This window comes from Seriola dumerili, unplaced genomic scaffold (assembly GCF_002260705.1).
Source record: "Seriola dumerili isolate Sdu_G_001 unplaced genomic scaffold, Sdu_1.0 BDQW01000191.1, whole genome shotgun sequence".
NCBI lineage: Eukaryota > Metazoa > Chordata > Actinopteri > Carangiformes > Carangidae > Seriola > Seriola dumerili.
The window spans coordinates 7,571,356-7,590,573 of record NW_019174446.1 but is presented as its reverse complement, the minus strand read 5'-3'; the positions used below and the strand labels follow the sequence as shown (position 1 = coordinate 7,590,573).

Genomic DNA, 19,218 nt, shown 5'->3' with positions numbered 1-19,218 from the left:
TTTGTGTGTGTGTGTGTGTGTGTATGTGTGTCATTGTGGCAAAATGTTGTTGCGGAGACACAGACACAGTTCTGAGGACTGTGTCAGGTGTTTACATGTCCGTCTGTCTGTGGACAGACTTTGTCGCCACCATAGCGTCACAAGTGTGCAAGATACAGTCACGAAACTGTCCAGGTGTGTAGCTGAGATCAAAACTAAGGCCTGAGTTCGAAGATGTGTGGTCTGACCCATGAGCACTTTCTACTCATGTAATATTGTAGTAATAACTACTGAGTACTCAACATGAACATGTCCATGGGTGTGATCTTATCTCGAGATGGTCTTTCGCTTTTTCTGAGGGTGCCACACTGCAGTTAAAGGTTCCTAAATCTACATTTAAGCGCAGTGCCAGAGCTGCACCATCAGATAAGTTTTTGTTTCCTACCCTTCCCCTTTGTTATGACTTATTCATACCCTTTTCTTGCTGTGCTTTGGGGTTATATCCAGGTCGACGGGTTGTGGTAGGAGCAAAGTGTTATTTTTGCTGTAAGCCACACTGTAACAACAATATAAGAAACCCGATGAAAGTTGAGCTCGCCACAGTCCCCAGGCCCCCTGCCAGCTCCGGCTGAAGGTCACAGAACTAGAGTAGAGTAGAGGCTGCTAGAAGTGTCTTTGGATCTGAGGGAGGGGTAGACATTCTGTGTCTGTGTGTGTGTGTGAAAGAGAGGAAAGTAAATAAATGAAAAGGATATACAGTTGAAAACTGGAAAGAGAGGCAGAGCAAGGGAGAGAAATGGCTCCCAGTTGTTTATCTTATTACCCTGTTGCACCGGGGCAGCGCACGCTGCCTGTTATTCTAGTCGAGGTTGTCACACATGACGTGGCAAACAGCCCGCTTATAACGGCCCATCATTTAGACTAGGTTAAACAGTCATATTGCCCACAACAACATGAAGGGCAATGGCAGCCGGATACCCATGCACACTAGGGGGTTAAGCAGAAATAGTACACAACGTGGCAGCTTCATATGGCAGAAGGAGGATGAGAGTAGAAAGTGTCAGTAGATAAAAACAAGCTGTAGTTACAGACCTAAAGGCTGTATCTTTGGTGAAATGGCTGAAGAATTACAATTACAGATCAACATTAAACTGGGGAAGTCCACAGTGTAGTAAGTGTAGGTTTTTTTTATTTTTTTATTACTGCAGTATTTTTGTTTGACCTTTTTAAAGAGCTGTAATTGGTTGTGTCAGACTCCTAGAATCAGCTAGATTTCCCTTCACTTCTAAAAAGCTTCCATACTTTTTATATAACCACTGAGTTGAGTCTGAAACACTGAATATCATGACACAAACTTTAACAAAACACCACAAACACAAATCTGGCTGGTGTCACGCTATGAACGGCAGCTGTGGACACCACAACCTCAGCACCGCCTTGAATACCTTGGTGGTAGACACTCATGGCTAGACTTTTCTGGAGGATGCTGATGTAACTTTCTTTTTCAGAGAGAAAGTGCGTAGATTTTGTGTTTGGTGTGGGATCTACATTGGACTGTGCCCTGATTTCTGTCTGGTTCTGTTAAGTTCTACCCAAAAATCTGATAAAGTTGCACAACCGTCTCTCAAAGGCAGTACTATTCTTAGAGCCCCTGCAAATGGTGTCAGTCACACTGCAGCAGACTGAAACACAGGTCACACACACAAACAAAGACACATGCAGAAACGGACACAAGTATCGCACACACGCTCTCATACAGTAAGACGAATGCATAAACCCTCTGTCGCTAGCACAGGACCGACTAAACGAGTCCGCTCCCACACTTCCTCCGTTTCTGCGCTGCTCCCAAAGGCTCCCCACATTCTAAGCCAGTCCAAGTCAGGCCGGACTGAGCCAAACCAGGCTGAGCATGTGTGACAAATGCCTCCCAGTTCTCTCTTTTCACACAAACTCATAGTAAGGTTCACAAACTGGGCTCTGACCCAGGACTGAAGTCTGAAAGAGCCATCTGAAATCCATCACAGTCACGTGTCCTGTAAATCTGTGTCTATAGCAGACACTAAATTCTAAAAGGGCTTTACTTTTATACAGCTGTGATTACAAATAAATGATGCGAAGGCATTTGGTGCATTTGTACTATGAAATATTGCTGAGTGGTCAAGTGCTTGGTGCACATCGCTGGTATAAGATGCATTTCATAGTGACTACTGCTCTGAATCTCTGGATCTCACCACAGTGATCCTCACTGGCAGCTGGAATGTGTGTTATCAGGTTCGTGCTGAAGCGGTTAGGACAACAGCCAGGGGAGTTGTACTGTAGTATTTCTGCAGTATTATGTAGCAGGCCTGCTCTGTTCTGCTGTACTACACATACAGCCTAGCTTGTAATTGCTCTGAGCTTGAGGTTACGAGGTTATGATCCAGAGGATTGGCATCATGCGGCGTGCCAGGCTGCGCAGATGCACCATGTACAGTCTAGCCTGCGGTCTAAAAGACCGGAAACAAAGGGGGTTGGCACTGAGCGCCAAGGCCGCCTGCTCCGACGTGCTGTGGAAAGACGACACAAATGTGCAGTTGTGTTCATTTTGGGGTTATGATGCATGTAAGTGAAATTGGTTTTGTTTATCCCTGCACATGCTACAATTTTGGTCAGGGGTTTATAAACTTGTTCCATTCTGATCTAAAATTAGCAACTTTCAGTCCCTATTACAATTCATTAAAGCCCTCTAGAAACAAGTCTGCAACCCAGTTTGGATACTAAAAGATGTGGGATGTTTTCAATCTGTGGTGTGAAGAATTGACACAAGGCACGAACACAATCTGTTCTGTAGTAGTGTGTTCGGATCAGCATGTGAGTCTGGAGTTAGGAGGGCAAAGGGAAATGGATTGGCATACTTTCTGTGCCGTGTCCTGTCGTACGGCCTCTGCAATTTAAGGATTTAGGGCACAATCCTTGTGGAGTTACAAAGACAAGAAGAAGGCTTGAGCTGAGTGAATCTGTGTCGCCGCCTCTTGCTCCGTCTCTGTTTGCTTTCTAAATTCGTGCCGAGCAGCAGGAGTCGAGCGCAGTGTACTCGCTGCTCTAGGTGCATGTGAAATGTTTTCACAGTGACTTTGAAATCAAGCTTTGCATAAATATAGACTGGGAAATGATTTTGAAACCAAGCACGAGCACCATTCAGTCGCATGTATAGGCTTAGTCATTCTGGGTCTTGGAGTTAAATGAAAGCTACAATTTTGCGTCTTCACCTCAGTATTCTGTGGTTGTGTGCTGTAGTAAAATGTCACTGCTAAACCAAAAGGGTTGACTGACCTTTAAGCAGAATAAAAAACACACAATTAAACAAGTTGCTGCCATCACTGAGCAGACTACGTTTGCACTAGTATAAACTGGGTTAACTGCAACTCCAATTTGCATGTGGTTGGACAAACCCTGACTGTACATCTAAGGTCCATGACTGTGCAGGTGAAGACACATGATGAATGATAGCCCATGGTGGTATTTTGCAGAGTTGTGGGAAAAGAAAACTAGTGTCCATTTGTCTCCAGGTTCTTTTTTGCCTGTTTCCCTCTGACAAGACAAGAGGAGACAAATACATTTAGTTTTTTGAATTCTTCCTGCAGCCTTTCACTGTTTTGGACTCTGAATTGTTATTGCATATATATTATATGGAAAAAAGCTACAATGTTGGGGACAAATCATTTGACTGTCTGGGTGCAATGCAAATTACCACTTTGACAAGTGTTGAGGTGCACAGCTCAAAGGCAAGACCATTATCATTTATGATACATGATATGTTGTCAAGCGGGCCCACGCACAAAAATACTCCACATGACACTATCATTGTCCCTGTGATGGATGTATGCACAGGATGTCTCCATTAGTAAATGTGCAGGGAGAGAGTAAGTACACATGTGAATATCCATGTACTATATGTGTCATAAATGACAGTCAGGCATCCACCGCTCCTGTATATCTTATATCTAAATGATCCACTACCTGTCATGTGTGCAGGTGATCTTTTCATCTTGCGCTTGTCACCTTGTACTTCCTGTCATATGTAGATATGCAATGATGAATGTGTCACAGTGAGCACTGAAAAAAAAGACTCCCTAGCTTTTCTTCTCCATTTTCCGCCTTTGAAATCTAGATTTGGAAATAATAATTAGAAAGACAAAAAAAGCAAAAACTGCAAAAACCTTATTTCTTGGACGAACATTTCGCCTCATTTTCCAGGGCACTGAGTGCAGGCTGCCAGTAAAATGGATTGCTCTCAGTACAAGTGTGTTATGAACAAGCAGTCTGTGATTGAAAAGCTTTATTTCATGCTCAGCAGACTTGTAAATGAGGGTGTGTAGTGAAGAGAGGAGATTGTCGTGCGTGCCTGTGTGTTCTGGTGCGTTAGTGTGTATAGCGAGAGGCGAGGATGGCATTTCATGAATCACAGTGTGTAGGGTAATATTTTAGCTCTCTGGGATATCGTATGGGTTATTGCTGCATATAAACATGACTCAAATTAGGAGAGGCTCTGAGGTTGTATGTGCACTTGGAGCATTGTGCCTATTTTACTGTGTTGACATCACCCGCAAGCAATGGGCCGTCATAATATGGAAGCAACTTACTCCTTACACCAGCAGCTGTTTATATTTTGTTGCTGTCTTTTTATTTTTTTATGGCCATAGAAAACTTTATGTGGAATCTTACAGCATTAAAATATGCAACTTGTTTCAAGCTCCGGAGCCAAACTGCAGTTTTAGCAGGGCTGCAGCAGTATAACAGAGGTCAGTGTTGGCTTTGTGCCAGCCCCAGTATCTTACATAAACCGCCACAGTGAGGAATGTGTCTGGGCACACTTCACAGGAAATACACACACATGTGCTAACAACACACTAAGTGCAAAAGTGGGAGTATTGTTTCTGGTTGCTTGTGCCCTGTACTGTTGATGTTCGCAACACACACACACACACATATATACACACACACACACATATATACACACACACAGAGAGACACACATACACACACACACACATATATACACACACACACACATATATACACACACACACACACAGACACACACACACACACACACACACACACACACACACACATAGAGACACACACACACACATATACACACACACACACACACCTGCCCTTTCTGTGAGTGAGAGACAGACAGAGGAGGGGGTGTGGGGCGGGGTGGGGTGGGGGATTGGGTGAGAAACAGGTGCAGCAGGTTATAAAGAGACAGTCAGCAGCAACAGATCATAAAAACTGCGTGTGTGGATTGCGAGGGCCTGTCTCTCCCCCTTCTACTCTCCTCGCCAGCCGTGGAGAGAGAATGGAACCGTTATTGCTACCCCGGTCCCATCTCGTCTCAGCTGGTTGTGACATTATCCGTGAGTCAGGTTGTGTCCAGTCCGGCCACTTCCCACCGCGAGCTAATGCGCTGTCATCCAAGCCTGACTGCTGCTCCTAACTCCCTCAGACCGTGGATGAAATCGATATTACAGGAGCCATTAAAACCTGTAGGAGTTATTTAGCTGTCTGTCTGTCTTTCTGCAGTCTCCTCTGTCTGTATCATTATCTGTCTTGCCGTACACTGCAGTTCCGTCTGTCCCCATATTCTTCTCTACGCTCTCCCGCTTGAATCATTATCCGCCTGTGCTCCTCTGCTCCTGTCGTTTCTTCCTGCATACTTTGTAAGACTCCGACCCTTTCCAGCTCAATCTTCCTTTGATCCGTTCATCTTTTCATCTGTCAGTCCATCCATCTATCTGTCTTTCTGTCGGTCTTCACTTTTGCATTCTGTCGCATCTCTTTTTTTCCTTCATATTTTCCGGTTGTAACTGATTTGCAACCTGTAAGACGCTGTGATAGGTTTAATGATACTCATTTTGAAAAATGTCTTCATTTGACTGTTTCCCTCCCTGCTTGTATCGAGCTGTGAGCTGAAGAATATTACAGTTCTGAAAGCAGATATTTCACCTCTGACTAATCAGCTGTTCCTGCTGCAGATTATGGCCTCTGTACAAAATGAACTTAGAGTCATGATTGACTTTTATTTTAGGGCATTCAGTTTGTGTATGTGTGTGTATTTGCGTGAGAGTGTATGATTCAGTACTCATTAGTCTAGCCTCATTCTGATTAGCTCATTTCCATTCATAGTCACTGTGATTGAATGTTTAAATTCTAACTGTCAAAGCAGCACAGTGTTTGTGTGAAGTTCTTGCTTCTTTCCTCTTCAGTGTTTGTCTCCCTTTTCATCTCCTAAGCTCTGTTTACCAAAACACTGCTTAAAAATATTTTTCATATTTTACTGTTTTTATCCTCCTGATTGTTTTCTCATCCCATTTTCTCATTTTTTTTTCAATGTTTTCATCAGTAGTGATAATAAATACTGTATCTAACTAAGCTGACCTAAAGGAGTTCATAAGATACTTCAATTCAAATTACTCAATAGGCCTCTTCTCTTCTCTTCTCTTCTCTTCTCTTCTCTTCTCTTCTCTTCTCTTCTCTTCTCTTCTCTTCTCTTCTCTTCTCTTCTCTTCTCTTCTCTTCTCCTCTCCTCTCCTCTATTATCTTCTCTCTTATGACTTTATTCAAACATTTCACTTCTTGAGGTACAACATAGTGCAGTGTGCCTGAGGGTAATGTATGCAGTTGATGCTTATTAAGTGACCTAAGAACCATTTTCATTATATGCAAGTCAGTTCAGTTCGATGAAGTCAGATCTGACTCTGGTGGTTTGACGATATGATATATAAGACAATGAAAAGCCACCAAATCTACATAACGATTGTCATTAGCATGCATCTTCTATCACATGCTCCCTTGTGTCGCTCATGTGCTTCTGTGTGTGTGTGTGTGTGTGTGTGTGTGTGTAAAAATGTGAGAGAGATGACTCACAGCATGATGACGTTTATCTGATGACATCATCAGCTAACTGCATCTGCAGAGAGGCGCTCTCCCCCACCTCTTCACTTGTATTCAAGTATTCAGTGGTCAGAGCAGTCAATATCACAGCTGATGTATTTTTTTTTTTTTACTAACTGCTGCATTATAGTGTTCTGCTATACATTATTGTGCTTTCCTGCTTTCCAGTGCTTTTGTTTTTCGCATTTTCATTTGCCACATTTTTATAATTGTTTGTTTCTTTTTTTATTTAGCGATCATAATGTTGTGCATTGTGGCAGTGATAGAGAATCTGTGATATTACTCAAATGAGAATGGACTGTACTTGAATAAAAGCCCTTTATCAGAAACATGGTATGATATTTGACAGTATGTCACATCCCTACATTATTCTGTTCAGTCGACTGTCTAAGTCAGTTGTCTTCATGACTGACTGCTCTGACACACCAAAGAGATAGAAGTCAGTTGGTGTGTGTTTGTCTGTGTGTGTTGAATTGCACCATCTTGCTTCCTGGTATTAACCAGTGTGCCATCTGTTGAGGAGGCGAGGCAAAAGAGTTGTCATTAGAAGAACATACCGTAACAAGACCATGGTGGAAAATCCTAAGTATACCAGGCTTCTAATTGCTTGGGACTAATGACAATACCATTGCTTGTCTTGTCATACTTATTCATGTTTTTCAGTTGCTCTGCTCTACAGTTTGGTCCATTGATATCAACACACCAAGTGAACTCATTATGAAATATAAGGTTGTGTTTTTGTGAAATGCAGCTGAACAGGTTCTGTTAACGGTGTATATCAAGGCTTATAGTACAGTGATGTTGCCTTTTATAGGCTCCAGTCTGTCAAAGAAAGTGGATTGAGTTTTTAAAAAAAAAATATGTTTAATAAGCTTGATTGAGGTCATGTGGATTAAAACATGCAGTATGCCTGGTCAGCTAAAATTGGAGGCATTATCAGCAAACACTCAACTCAACTCAGCACATACTAAATATATCACATCCTGCGAGCCAAATAGGTGTGAAAGTAAAAAGAAAAAAAGATTAATACTGGCGTAACTGCCACTGCTTTGCTGACCAGTTCGCTGTTTCTGTTTGTCTGATTTTGGTTGGGAACTTGCTGCCTTTCTGACTTCTCTGTGCTTTTCTCTGTGTCTTTTAGGGTTTCATCGCAATGAGGATATGAAGGCCATTGATGTGCTTCCCATCCTCAAGGAGAAGGTGGCCTTTCTCTCAGGTGAGTTACAGCGGATTTCACTGATATGATATCAGCACTGTAGCCCACTCATTAAAACTTGCTCCTCAACCAGTCCTTCCAAATTTGACTGTATCTGTTTTTGAACCAGAATTTCAAACTCCTTCTTTTATCTATTTGAAGGAGAAATTGTATCTTTATTGTTGAAGAGACCTTGCAAGGCAGTAGGTTTTGTGTCAGTCGTGCATTGCTGTGCTTGTGTGCTGATGCGAGAGAAATTCAACAGAAGAGACAACTGTGTGAATTAAGATGAAGTCATATCAAGATCATTCTGACAGTTCAGTGTCACACAGTGCAACATGCCCAGTTGAGTGTCAGTGAATCAACACAACACCTATTTTATTTTGCAGCATAAATAACATCTTTAATTGTTTATTTAAGTACCTGAAGTCATGCACAGTCACACGGTTACAAGTCGTTGTTGCGCTTGTGCTTGAAAGACATGGTACACACACAGTACACATATTGTATGTCCCCTAAATGTCACAACAGAGCAGCATGGCTATCATTTTGTTGAATACTCCAATTTCCTTCACCGTAATTGCTACTTGTTAGGTTATTTATGTGTCCCTGCTTATTTCTCTGAACTGTTTCTGACTCGTCATGGTTCTGACCCGACCTTTACCTCATTACTGTTAACTGCACAGGCATTGCCATAATTGTAAGTGAGTCTGAGAGAGTGTTTTTCTCTGTTCATTAACAGTTGGTGTAGTTTATTGCTGCAGTCTGACTGAAAGGCTATTACTAGCCTTGTCATCGTGAGACTAATTTGACCCCTGACCCTTCAATTTGACTCAGAATAGCCATGACTAACTGCAGACATATTCACAGATGGTACCCATACAAATTAGCTGCTGTCATCTCAGAACACTGTGGCAGTCACTTTACATCTTGTCGGGGTGGTATTCTGTAGGTTTTCCTACTTAAACCGTGTAGCATCAGACTGTGTAGCTGAAGGTAAATGACTGTATTTTAAAATTAAAATTAGTCTGTTTATTTATTCTGCTTGGTATAATGGCTGAAAGTTCTGTGTGGAGCACTGATATATCCTGGGCATCTGTGTCTCTGGCTGCTCAAGCCTTTCACAACATGAATGAGGGAAAAAAAAACCCAGACCTGGCTACAGTGGATAAGCATTGTCTACATGGGAAGTAGCTGTTATGTAATGACCTTTTTTGTCATCTTATTTCTGCCCAAAGGTGGCAGAGACAGACGTGGAGGTCCTGTTCTCACCTTTCCAGCACGGAGCAACCACGACAGAATACGACCCGAAGACCTGCGCAGGCTCATAGCCTACCTGGCTACTATTCCCAGGTATGAAATGTAGTCACACACGCACACGCACACACACACACACACACACACACACACACACACACACACACACACACAGAGGGTTTCAGTGGAGGATTCAACTGTGGACATGCACACACACAATCATATGCACATGCATTGACTTATAGACCCTGTTCTTGATCCTGGGTTAATTTGAAACAGACTCCTCATCTTGGCCTCTCATGCAGACACACTCACACACATCTCATCACCTTCTTTGTGTCAGACTTTCCCACCTTGTTTGGATTTAAAATGCTGAGGCATAACCTGAGGCTACAAGAGCTGGGATGGTTTTATTTTGGATTCTCTGTGAAGATTCAACCCCCCGTTTCCTATTTTTTCTCCCCTTTCATTTCCTCTTCACTCTCTAGAAAATGCTAAAAAGCTAACAGTCTTTTACTATATGTAGGTTACCATTCATCCCTGTTTAGTAACATCTCTCTCTCTCTCTCTGCTATTGATAATGTCTGGTTAGAGTGGGTCAGTTCTGATCAAACAAAGCTGCATGGAGACACTAGTCACACTAGTTTTTTCTTCTTCGGACTGTTGTCTTTTCTTCCCTGTTTCACAGTTCGCTGTGTTATTGTTTGGGCCAGCATCTAAAAACTGCTCCAGGAAGTACGCACTGTGTCTAGCCACAGGATATTCTTTCAGTGTACTACTACTCTGTAGTTCTGTGCAGAGAAGCACCTTTCCTTCGCATTTAACACTTAGCTCCAGGCTGTTCTGTTTGGAGTCAGTTGTGATTGGCTCGGAGGGAAGTTTGCACTCTTGTGTCCTGCTGCTTCTGATCTCTCCGTTGCTGCACTTTCTAGTGCTTTGCAGTCTAAAGTCTTTTTCACAGTAGAGTTTGGAGAGTTGTGTTGAGGCGAGACGTGCTCTAGGTCACTGCAAAGAATTGGGTCCAGGTTTCTTCAGGGCTCCTTGTGGGGGGTTCTGGGATATCCGAGGCAAAATCTAAAATATTCTGAGTCTGAGTATATTGACTTTTTTATTTCACAACTTTTGTTTTATCTCCCTTCATAGATCATAGATTGCAATTCTGTCCAAGAACAACAAAAGAAGAACAAACTACTTTACGAACTACATTCTATTATGTTACATTAGTTGGAGTTTTTGGAAATTAAACTAAATAGAATGTTTGAATAAAACATTAATAACATTAATAAAATGTACAATGTATTCTTTATTTAAATACATACTATGTTGAATATATTAAAGATTTTATTTGTAGTGCTTTTCTCTGAAAACACAAGGTGAAAGAGAAGTACTTCGCTGTGAATCCAGACATACCGGTCGTAGCTTGTGCACAAAGACTCTCAGGCTCAACTCTTAAGGAACTGCGTGAAGAGGTTAGACTAGAGAGAGTAAGAGATCTGACAGAGGTGATCAACCGTCCAGTTTGAGGCTGAGAAGGAATCAAGTGTCACTAACTCAGAAGGAGGTCAGCCTCTTCTCATCAGCTTGATTGCTCTTTCTCCTGTCCAAATACTTTTCTGTCTTTCCCCTTTTTCTGTTGCATCTGTCTCTCTCCCTCCCTCCCTCCCTCCCTTTCTCTCTCTCGCTCTCTCTCTCTCGTCCCCTCTCCTCTCCTCTTCCCCCTCCCCACTCTGTTTTTCTCTACCCATTTGGCGGCCGATCTGTTTTCAGAGAGTGAGGTCAGAGTGAGTTAGAGCAGGAGGGCCTGCGTCTGTTTCTGTGTCCTAGCGAGACACATTGAGATTAAAGCCTTTAACACTGAGAAACAACCTTTTATGGACTTATACAGCAGCACGACTCCTGGTAAGCAGCAGTGGAAATTTCAACGCTTGAATGTTTTAATTTTTTTTCCTCCCCGGATACTCTGGAGATTTGCACAGGATTTTTGATTTAAATCTTTCATTTTGGCATCTTCACACTTAGAAGAGACACATTTTTTTTTTTACAATGAGTCTTTTTTCTGTTATGCGGTTTTATTGTCTCTATTTCTGTTGCATGGGCAGGACTGATGATGCAACGCAAGAGATTGACGTTGTTTTTTTTAGCTCATGCAGTCACAAATCAGTCACATCTGATTGATTTTGTCCTTTGCTTGTTACCGTTTTTTATTCCAAGCTGCCCTAATGGTTTCATGTTAGCATTATGAAATCATATTAAAGTAATATACCCCCTCCTGCGTTAATTTGCTCTTTATCCTGGAATCTGACCTCTTTATTTGTGTTTCTACAGTGAGGAGGTGGCCAGACATGGGTTCACAGTTATTGTGGACATGCGCGGTTCTAAGTGGGACAGCATCAAGCCTCTGCTGAAGATCCTTCAGGAGTCTTTCCCTTCTTGTATCCACGTCGCTCTCATCATCAAGCCAGACAACTTCTGGCAGAAACAGAGGACCAACTTTGGCAGCTCCAAGTTTGAATTTGAGGTAGGGGACACTTTTTAACATAACTAGCCTGGTTTTTGTTGTTGTGGATGTTGTACATGAACCATTAGTATTAGTATTAGTCTCTTTTGAATTTATAGGCTTAAGATTATTTTATTGTTTTCAACAAGAGATGAAAATACTGGCAGTGCTGATTACAATATATTTCAATACAGTTGAAGATGAACAATTTGTTGTAGCTGTTAGGGTTGTAGTTAGTTTAGCATAGCCACCCATCTTAATTTATCAGGTCTAATTGGACTGCTGCTCAGTGACAGTGGCACTATTCTGTCCCGTGTGGGCATGTGGTGCTGGTATATTTAGTACTGACCCAGTTACTATGGAAACAGGATATATAGGACATGGCGAAGCATTTCATCCCAACTGTAGTGACTTGGGTTTGGACAAGCCACTTTTTTTTTGTTTGTTTGTTTGTTGTTTTTATTATGCCACATAAGTGCTGTACTGTATGTGAGTGAGACATGATTATTCCCACAAGGTCGTTGGTTTGAGTCTGTTGAGCATCTATACAGGAGAGAAGTCAGACAGACTCCAGCCCCAAAATCTGACCGTTTATTTGGTATTTTCTTTGTTTATTTCTAGCGAACCTCAGCAGTTTCTGTTTTTATTTCCTAAGGGCTTATATCTGTGTATTTCCACCTTATTAATGATAACATGAACACTGCTTGTATTGTCTGGAACGTCCGTTTTGGTAACGCCACCTATCTAAACAGTTGATATGTGGATCCTCTGACTCTGCACATTCCTCACGTAATCCGGGTTTAATGGTGTGAAATATTTAGACATGTTAAAGTGATGGTTCAGGTTATTTGACGTGGAGCTGTGTGAGGTAGTCATACATAGTCCGTGTATTACCTGCAGTAGATTCAGATCGGTGCCCTACCAGTTTAGAGAAGCAGCTGGAAGAACTGGCACGGAAGCTGAGCGTTGTGCTGCTGTTGATGGGGCCAGCTGCAAAAACATGTTTTAGCTACAATAGATAGCCACCAGAATTTGCACTTTATTTTGAATATTTTCACTGCTTTATGTTGTTGTCAAACAGCCCTTTCCTTTGGAACTAGATTTTCTCAGCAATTGCACTACAGTGTTACTATGTATAAGCACAACTACGGTGCGCACTGTATTACGCCGCGGATCAGCTGTTTGAGTCATACAGAGCTAAGCGTAATGTTGATTGATTAGTTTTGAATATGATGCTGATGATGACGTAAATTGTGGTGGTCTCTCTCTCTCTCTCTCTCTCTCTCTCTCTCTCTTTCTCTCTCTCTCTGTCTGTCTTCCTTACCCTTCCTTTGTCCATTCCTGCAATCACACTTTTTTCACATCTTCTGCCTCATTATTGTCTCTTCCTGCTCCATTTGTCCCTCACACACTTACCTACACCAGACGGTGATGGTCTCCTTAGAGGGTTTAACCAAGATTGTGGACCCATCCCAGCTGACAGCTGACTTCGAGGGCAGCTTAGAGTACAACCATGATGACTGGATCGAGGTTTGTTCTCTCTTCCTTTTGGTCTTTAGATGACACACAGAAAACACCAGTCTTTGACTGGAGGCCTCTGTTTGTCCAATTAAGAAAAAAGCAGAAGAGGGCTTAACATTGAGTCTTGTCTTTTGCTAATACTTAATTAAACTCAATAGTATTTCCACTTTGGAAAATGCAGGTTACTTTTAACTTTCATTTCAGGTGCGACTCTCATTTGAGACCTTTGCCAGCGATGCAACGCGGGCTCTGGCACGCCTTGAGGAGCTCCAGGAAACTTTGTCCCAGCGTGATCTCCCGCGGGACCTGGAGGGGGCTCGGAGGCTTATGGAAGAACACGCTGCGCTGAAGAAAAGGGCCACTAAGGCATCAGTAGAGGAGCTCGACACACAGGGACGAAGGCTGCTCCAAAGGCTACAGTCACAAACTGCAGGGGGTGGGAGTGGTGGTGAAAGCGGGTATGGTAACCGGGCTGGAGGAGCTAGCGGAGATTCCAACGACCATCATCACGGGTTTCACGCACATGCAGATGCTCACAACCTGGTGGCTAAAGTGACGGGTTTGTTGGATAAGCTGCATGGGACACGCCAGAACCTGCAGCAGCTGTGGCACATGAGGAAGCTGAAGCTGGACCAGTGTTTCCAGCTGCGACTGTTTGAACAGGATGCTGAGAAGGTCAGGGTGCTATTCTATTCTATCCTATTCTATCCTATTCTATTTCAACATGATAATAATTACATCTTTAAGATTAAGTTAATTGGTTTACTGCCTGTTCACCTTTTTGCCCTGTGGTGCTTCTGTTAATATGTGCCAGTGCTACATTTTACTTCTCCATACATACAGGTATTTCAGGTCTCACAGGAGCTAATCTGATGCGTGAGCATGCATGCATGCCAGTCTTAGCTGGGTATTTGAAAACATTACATTAATCCAAACATTTAAGTCCTCAGATCAACTTTCATCCCCATGTAGGCCAGATTAACAAAGCTGTGTATGTATATCGTAGTAAAAGCTTAACAGATGAGGTAAAACTATTGTTGACAGAAGGTTATTTACAATATCCTGATATAAATTCTTATCCACACGTAGTTAAAAACTACTTGTGGATTTATAATTTTAAAAGTTTTTTTTGGTAGTGTAAGAGTAAGTGTATGTTTCTGTGTGTACTCAGGCCCTATTTTGTATCTTGCTCAAATATTGTTTGAGCTGTGTGTTAGAGTAAATGAATGTGTGAGTGTGTGCCTGTATGTCGTCAGTGTTTCAGGAGAGTGTGATGTTGCATGTCTGGGGCTGAGAAATGCAGCTATATGAACTGTGCAGAGCTGGAGGCAAATGCAGAGGCCTGCTATGGAACATGCCAGAGCTGTAATTAAACACACCTTTTCCATACAGCAAACATGTAGATAGAGGGAACACAGACAGAACACGCTGCCACATTAATAAAGGGTCAAGCACAGTGGACACTAGTCTGTAGACGCCTGTGCAGTGAGGAGTGATGAGCGGTATTCTCTCCCCCCTCTCCCATGTGCAGATGTTCGACTGGATCATGCACAACAAGGGCCTTTTCCTCACCAGTTACACAGAGATCGGAGGGAACCACCAGCACGCTGTGGAGCTGCAGACCCAGCACAACCACTTTGCGATGAACTGCATGGTAAGACGCTGCCTTTGTCTCCGTCTTGCGCACACACAAGCACAGAAGCACACTCGCACACGGGCGATGCATTCACAAACTATCATCATTACTGTCATTCATAGCAATAGACTAAAGCCTCCCACCGCTGTAAAACCACCCCACACACACACACACACACACACACACACACACACACACACACACATAACACATCACGATCACACACAATACACACGCACACACACACACACACACACACACACACACACACACACACACACACACACAAACATGCGTCTCTTCCTTTTCACAGCCTTTGTCCCAAACCATCTTCTCCCTTGGGCTGTGACTTGCTGCAGACTGATATTTTCTCTCCTGCCACTGTCTCGCTCATATTATTCAGCTGTTTTCCACTCTGCCCCACTCTGCCCCACTCTGTCACGTCTTGTCACAATGCTGTTCCCATAATTGACCCATATTGCCTCTGTGCCCCTCCCGTAGCTGTTTGCTGCCCTCTGCTGCTCTGCTCCACGCCCCTCCCTGCCCTCCTGTACCTTACTGTAGTGTGTGGGGCTCTGCTGCTGACTAATAAGTGAAACTGAGGGCATTATACTGTATCAACCCTGCAGTCATACTGTGTTCTGCTCTGCCAGCTCTTATCAAAACCTTTAACCTAATGGTTTTGCTGACTACAAAGATACTGATCCTTCCTTCTTCTTTGTCCTCCACCTGCCACCAACTGTTCTCTGCCCTAACTCTCTTATATTGTCATACTATTGCATTTTTCGTATTGCATTGCCTAGTTGACAACACCATCCTGTCATCAGTCATCTGTAGTACCCCTTTACCTTTTAATGATGCCTTTTTGGCAAATATAATTAAGCAATTAGACCATCCATCTGAAATTTAACAAGGATACACAAAGATGTAATTGGTTTTGAAACTAACTAAACTTAAAAAAAAGAAAATTAAAAACTAATTAAACATGTACAGACCATTACCTCTGATTGGAACAAAAAAATCAACCCAACACTAACAGGCAAAGATATTAAACCATATATTTTTTTGCTCTCACTGTTGCTATTGTTAGTTTGACAAAAGTGTAGCCAGGGGAGAGCAGGGTCCATGGCCTATATCCTCCCACTCACTGTCTCACTGTTGTTAGGAACCATTCGCAGTGAGCAGTGTCAACATGAGGGCCCATGGGCAGCTTCAGTGACCGCCCAAAGCCAGTTGTGTCAACAACTGCGGGTTGAGATGAACCAATAACCCCTGAGACAACAGTAGTAGAGAGGACAGATGGAACTGCAGTATAAACTCACACAAATATTCACAACACACACACACACACACACACACACACACACACACACACACACACACACACACACACACACACAAGTTGGATACACTCAGAGTGACCACCGCCCCCTCCACCCATTCTTCCACAGGAAGCAGCGTTTCCCCTTCCTCTCGCCTGCTTGGCTGGATGGAAATACACAGTGTCAGGGGTGTGTGCGTGTTAGTGTGTGTGTGCGTGTGTGTTCATGCTCATGTAGAGATACTGCCTGTGTCCTCTTGTTTCTGTGTGTGTTTCCAAAACACGTGAAAATTTATGGGAGAGTAAAAACAAGGTGAAACAACACAATTACATGTTTGCCAGCTTCCACTGAATCAACACTGGCATCGCCGGTCTGCATTAACATTGTTTTCTCAGTTTTTCTATCAGGCATCATCAGCTTGAATCAAGGTCTAAATGCTAATGGTGACTGCAGTTATGGAGCGATATGTCATGAATGTCTCAGCAGATGAAGTTATGTTACAGCACTTTACAAATAGAGTTTGAGAATGAAGGAGTTTCTTTTTGTGTTGTTTTCTTTTTCTTCATTTTGTTAACAGTGAAAGATCCATTTTACACATACTAAGACATTTTGTGGGGACAGCTCATGAACAGCCATATCCTAGGACTTAAAGTAGGAATGCTGTAGATTCTTTAAATATTTTGACAATGAGAAAACAAACGTGATTCACAATCAATCACCAGGAAATATTTTTTCCATTCACTTCTTGAAGGTTGCAGCTTTTGCTTTTAAACCACAGGGAATGCTCTATTCTCATGTCAAGCGTAAAGGGACATTATTTTATACTATACCTTGAATTAGAATTGACTTTTACTAATTGAACTGATAAATCCAAATTCTTTAAACAAGATAAAACATATTAAAATGTGGCCAACTACCAATTTCTTCCACTGCTAATCTTTCCTAAATCACAACATCCAGTTATAAATTCTCCAAATCCATTTTATTATTCTGGCACAGCGAGAAAAACCACAGCCAATACAGTGTGTAGCTCTCCACTACAAGCTCCACTACAAGCTCAAAAGTAGATTTTCTTGGCTTTGCAAAACCAGAAGAAATTCTTGCTCTCTCTTGGACTTCTTTAACCTGCCCTGTATGGAGTCAGACATATATATATACTGTGTACAGCAGATGATTTGTTAAAAAGCAGGAATGAATTGCACAAAATAACCCTGAAAAACATACTCTAAGAAGTAGAAGAGAATTATTTGTGCAGGTCAAGGAGAGTGGGATGCTGCAAGCCCCTTATTCTAAGACCTTGTTATCCAAATGGAACAAATTCCCTTTCATTTGCTGCTGCGAAGGCAAAATAAAGTTGCTGATTAAGATTGTGTCAGTTTATACCCATAAGTTTTTCATAGATACACTTGTGTGCACATGTAGACATGTACACACGGGCACAATAATCAGAAAATCTCATCCTCACCTCAAGCACTTTATAATTCACTGTGAACAGGTCATTCCCAGCAAAACAATCTGGCAAAACAATCTGCCTGCTGGACACTAAGCAATTTAAATTTGAATATGTACGTTACCCAACTGGGATGGTGGTTTGATTGTGTTCTGTAATGGCTGCAGTCACTGGTATTTGTTGTTATAATGATTTATACAACATTACAGTCTATATACTATTACATATATAGAGCCTAGAAAAGCAGTCATGAAACATTTAGGATCTTTGTGGGGAAACTGGGTAATAACACTAACAAATAGGAATAGATGACAAAAATGCTAAACACACAAAAAAATAAAAAAAATACAACATATGTGCACAATGCAGGTTATACAAGCTGCACAAGTGATCATTTTAGTGCCCCAAACTGTTGAGCAGAAGAAAAATGGCAAACAGCCCTGAGGGCACAGAGGTGATTTGCCTTCAGTTTGTAGACAAGATATTTTCATAGAGATGCAGAACAGTCCCAGTGAACTCTGGAGAGCTGGCTGTAGTGGAACTGATCTGTGAGATAACAAGTCCACCAGTGAACAGTGACAGTTATTCAAAGCTGGGGTTGTCATTGTTCAGGTGGCTTCTCCTTTTTTTTTAAGCGGGACAATTGTGGACAGTGATTTTACCAGGAGACTGATCTGGCAAAACATTGTGTCAAACTTTTAGGTTCAAAACTTACAGCCAACACAAAGTCAAATCGGTGTTTCACTTCATGTTAGAGCACATGTGCAGTAAGGTTATGGTTTTCCTCTTCTAGCAGGTGTCCACTCATTGCTCATTTGCTTGTTTTCTCAGTAGTGAAACCTCCGAGCTCAGTTTAGAAACATAACCCTTCCTGCCTCAAAGGACACTGATGCAGGAGGTAACTACAGAGAGCTATTTATTTATACTCTATTTGGCCTTCAAAATAAAGTGACTGAATTTTGAACAATTCTGGAGAAAGAAGTAGTTTGAAGGTCAAAAAATATGAATCAAAACAAAGGAATTAGCCATTTGTTCCCATAGAGCAGGTTTACTAACAGTCAGCTAACTCCCACTGGTTTCTGAATGTGTAGGGCCGGGTCTGAAGTTATGGACATCAACTTTCTTTGCATTGCTAGAATTTTTGAAGACATACATTTTCCACTGGACACTCAGGGGTCAAAGTAGCTATAGTACACTAGGTAGCAAACAAAGAGGGGCCTCTGTCACATCCTGTGTCTCTCTTGCCATTTGCAAGACAGGAAGCCTGTTAAGTTTTGCTGTTGTGGACAGTTGTTCATCTTCTTCTGTTATTCACAAAGCAAGACAGATAGATTTCTGGGTCAACAGGGTTCTCTGTCTTTCTCTCACACTCTTGCCTCATGTCCTCATCGGGTTTAAATCAGGAATAACCCCCCCCCC

At 42.2% G+C, this 19,218-nt stretch overlaps 1 protein-coding gene across 1 annotated transcript in view; it reads left to right on the top strand.

The window, feature by feature from the left end:
- The first annotated feature begins 8,066 nt into the window (after nucleotides 1-8,066).
- LOC111227870 (triple functional domain protein-like) overlaps nucleotides 8,067-19,218 on the top strand; it is a 66,085-nt gene continuing 54,933 nt past the window's right edge. The window contains exons 1-6 of the mRNA XM_022753597.1: nucleotides 8,067-8,137; nucleotides 9,355-9,469; nucleotides 11,699-11,891; nucleotides 13,296-13,400; nucleotides 13,596-14,066; nucleotides 14,923-15,045. Of these exons, the coding sequence (XP_022609318.1) occupies nucleotides 8,083-8,137; nucleotides 9,355-9,469; nucleotides 11,699-11,891; nucleotides 13,296-13,400; nucleotides 13,596-14,066; nucleotides 14,923-15,045 (1,062 nt within the window). The 5' untranslated portion in view covers nucleotides 8,067-8,082. The remainder of the gene's footprint in view (nucleotides 8,138-9,354; nucleotides 9,470-11,698; nucleotides 11,892-13,295; nucleotides 13,401-13,595; nucleotides 14,067-14,922; nucleotides 15,046-19,218) is intronic.